The 3,084-nt window shown below is 58.2% G+C and overlaps 1 protein-coding gene across 1 annotated transcript in view; it reads right to left on the reverse strand.

Annotated features, from left to right (window-relative positions):
- Positions 1-2,667, reverse strand: part of LOC120511779 — a 7,614-nt gene extending 4,947 nt beyond the window's left edge. The window contains exons 1-2 of the mRNA XM_039729286.1: positions 2,421-2,667; positions 2,182-2,246 (exon numbers count right to left, since the gene is read on the reverse strand). Of these exons, the coding sequence (XP_039585220.1) occupies positions 2,182-2,246; positions 2,421-2,667 (312 nt within the window). The remainder of the gene's footprint in view (positions 1-2,181; positions 2,247-2,420) is intronic.
- Positions 2,668-3,084: the final 417 nt, after the last annotated feature.

Consider the following 3,084-nt stretch of genomic DNA (forward strand, 5'->3'; position numbering starts at 1 on the left):
AGGCCCTTTGATGGTTTTTAGAGCAGGGCTGGCTGGAAACTCCTCCTGCAGGCTGTGAGGGAAGCAGTCCAGAAAAGCAGCAATTGATCATTTTGTCCCTTGCAGCAAGGTTCTGGGAGAGACTCAAAACCCTGGAAAGGCAACAACAATCTGCTCAACAACCTGCCTGGGTCTCTTCTACTTTCTGTCTCAAGCCTGCAGCCCTTTGGCATGGCATGGGAAGAATATTGGTGTTCTAGTTCAGCTGCCAGACAAGAGGGAAAAGCGTGGAAATATTGAGCAATGTCTCTTCCCCATGGCCGTGGTGGGGCTGTAGGGAGTGACCCTGTGTAGATTCCAAGTGTCCCCAAAGCTGCTCCATCCCTGCCCTCCTCACCTGAGTGAAAGGCTGAGGGTTTGCAGGGATTGTGGCATAAAGCCACCAGAGGTGCTGCTTTGGACCCAAGAGCTGCCTGGGGTCAGGTGCTGCCTTCCTTCCATTCGGGATCATGGAGAGCGGTTGCGGGTGTTGCACACACAGAGCGTGTGCCTGGCGGGGGGACACTGCTTCGCTGCCACTGGGCACTAGGATCCAACCTGCTGCCTTGGCCGCTTCTGCCCGCTGCCGGTGGTGGTGCAGGGACCGATTGGTGCCCGTGAGTTTGCAAAAGGAGCGATTTCCCCTCCTGGCTCCCGCCCGAGGCCGCCATGTCCCCTGAGGGGATCGAGCTCGACCGGGGCGCCCCCTGCTGGCCGGGAGCGCTCCCTGCAGCGCCCCCTGCTGGCCGCGGTTATAACTGCCACACAAACCAACAGCGCTGAGCGGGAGGGAAAGTTCTGGCTTTGTGCTGTTTGTTCTCTTCTGGTTTAGAAATTTCCTCAAATAGAGCTGTTATTCCTTTTCCTACACTGTTGCCTGGAAGCCCCATCATTTTTGAAATTTAAAAAAGTTTTAGCAATGTGTCTTCTTTCCATTCCAGGAATGTTCCCACGTTCCTTATCAGATATTTCTCATTTAAATGAGTTGCCACATCCTCGGTTTCAGCATGGATGGGACAGACACCCAAGAGAAGACTGGGTCAGGGACTTGGCCACCTCATCCTCTGCCTTTTAAGCCAGTAGGGCCACTAAGGGCTCTCTCCCCAGGTGGCACTTCTGGTCACCCAGCCACTCAGGAGCTGGCTTTGGCACAGTGTCACACTGTCCCCAGTGTGCCATGGCTGACACACTGATGGACAGACGGGGCCCTGTCTCACCAAAAGCAAGGTCTGACCCAGCCCTGCCACACACAGGTGTTCCAAAATGTCTCCAGACATCAAAGTTTTCCTGTCTCTGACACCCCACCCTGTGCCATGGCCTGATCCCAACTGCCCTGGAAAAGGGGGAGGCTCTGGAACCCCCACAGGGCCTTGGTGCCATCCTGGTGTGGGGAACACGGCAGAGGAAGGATTTGGGACAGGGGACAAGAGATCCAGAGCCTCCTGAAGGCCACTTTGGCCATCAGAGCACTGAAGGTCCAGGACCCTGCCAGGTTCCTCTGGCAAAGAAAATGTGCTGGGATCAGCATCTGGAGTTTTTTGCTTTTTGGAAATCATTCCTTTTGTGGCCCTTTGGATTCTGAACCTTGTTGCTGTTGCTGTTGGTTTTGTTCTCTCGTTGCTGTCTCAGGAAATTGTTCTTCTCTCAGCCCTTTGGGATCTTTCTGCCTCCACAGGGAGGGGCAGCAGCCCCTGGTTTTAGTGGCAGCCCAGAACTGGAGAATCCCATTCCTAGAGCCCAACAAAGCTGAACAAACACCATTTCTGCCAGTTTAACCAAAATGCTGCATTTTTGCTGAAATAAGAAGGAAATGGGTGCTGTGCCCTCTGACACTGGGAGGAGCCTGGGGAGCCATGGGTGTACTGGGAGCACTGGGAGGGGGAAAGGGGAGCACTGGGTGCCCTGTGCAGCCCCCCCTGACTGGTGGTCATCAGCCTAGGCAGGATGGGCCAGCACGGGAGCCACGGGATGCGGAGTCCCAGTTTCCCCCCGTGTCACAGCACATTCCCACAGGTGTCACTGGTGTCCTGCAGTCGCCCATGTGGTCCTGGCAGCTCTGCGTGGGTCACCTCTAGGTCCTTGTGGGGCCATGTAAGAGACAGCTGGCTTGGGGTGACACCCATGGGTGACATGCCCGTGTCCCCACCCATCCCCCATACTCACCCCCTGCCCGCTCAGTGTCCAGCTCCTCCCCCTCCCCCGGGGGATAAGGGGGTTCTGGGGGGGCCCTGCAGGATAAGGGGGGGTCTGAGGTGTGTGTGGGGAGGGGGTCGAGGAGAGTCATGGCTGGAGCTCCCCACTCACCGGGGGATGTCAGGGTTGGGGCCACACCACAGAGTGGTGAGGGGACACAGGGTAGAGGTGGGGGGACATGAAAATATGTCTGGAGGACATGGAGGTACCCAGGCAGGGGATCCGAGGAGGCTGTGGGGGCTCCCAGTGCCCGTCCCCGCACTCACTGCGCACCGTGAAGCGGAGCCGGGTGCTGCTCCTCCACACAGCACCCACCTTGCAGCGCACTTCACAGCTGTAATGCCCTGAGTGGGAGACCCCCACGGCGGGCACCAGCAGCTGCGGGAACCCCTGCGGGCCCCCCACCACCTGCCCGTCCCGGTAGAACACCCGCAGGAGGGGGGCTTGGGGCCACATGTGGCTGGGGATGCTGAGGCAGGTGAGACTCAGGAGGGCAACTCCATGGTGGGCTCTGGGACACCTTCCCGCACTGGCACCAGGAAGAGCTCAGGGAAGGAGAGGGGAGGTGAGGACTGTGACTCTGAGTCCACTGGGAAGTGGCTTTGGAGCATCAGGAGATTGGGGTTCCAGCTGAAGGGGATGCTCACCATGCATTGTCACTGATAAGGAATGGGGTTGCCATGATTTGATTTCCAGGGGAATGGAGGTCCCAGGGATGGGCAGTGCTGGGTGAGCAGAGGGGTCACAACTCCATTCCTGAGTGCCTCAGATTTTGGGGATACCCAGGGCACAGCACAGTCCCCACAAAGGGCCGGTGCCCTGGGAGTCATCCAAGAGAGATGCCGAGGGGCTCTGGGTCTGTGGCGGTGCTGC

The sequence above is a fragment of the Passer montanus genome, unplaced genomic scaffold (genome assembly GCF_014805655.1).
Source record: "Passer montanus isolate IOZ18808 unplaced genomic scaffold, ASM1480565v1 scaffold686, whole genome shotgun sequence".
NCBI lineage: Eukaryota > Metazoa > Chordata > Aves > Passeriformes > Passeridae > Passer > Passer montanus.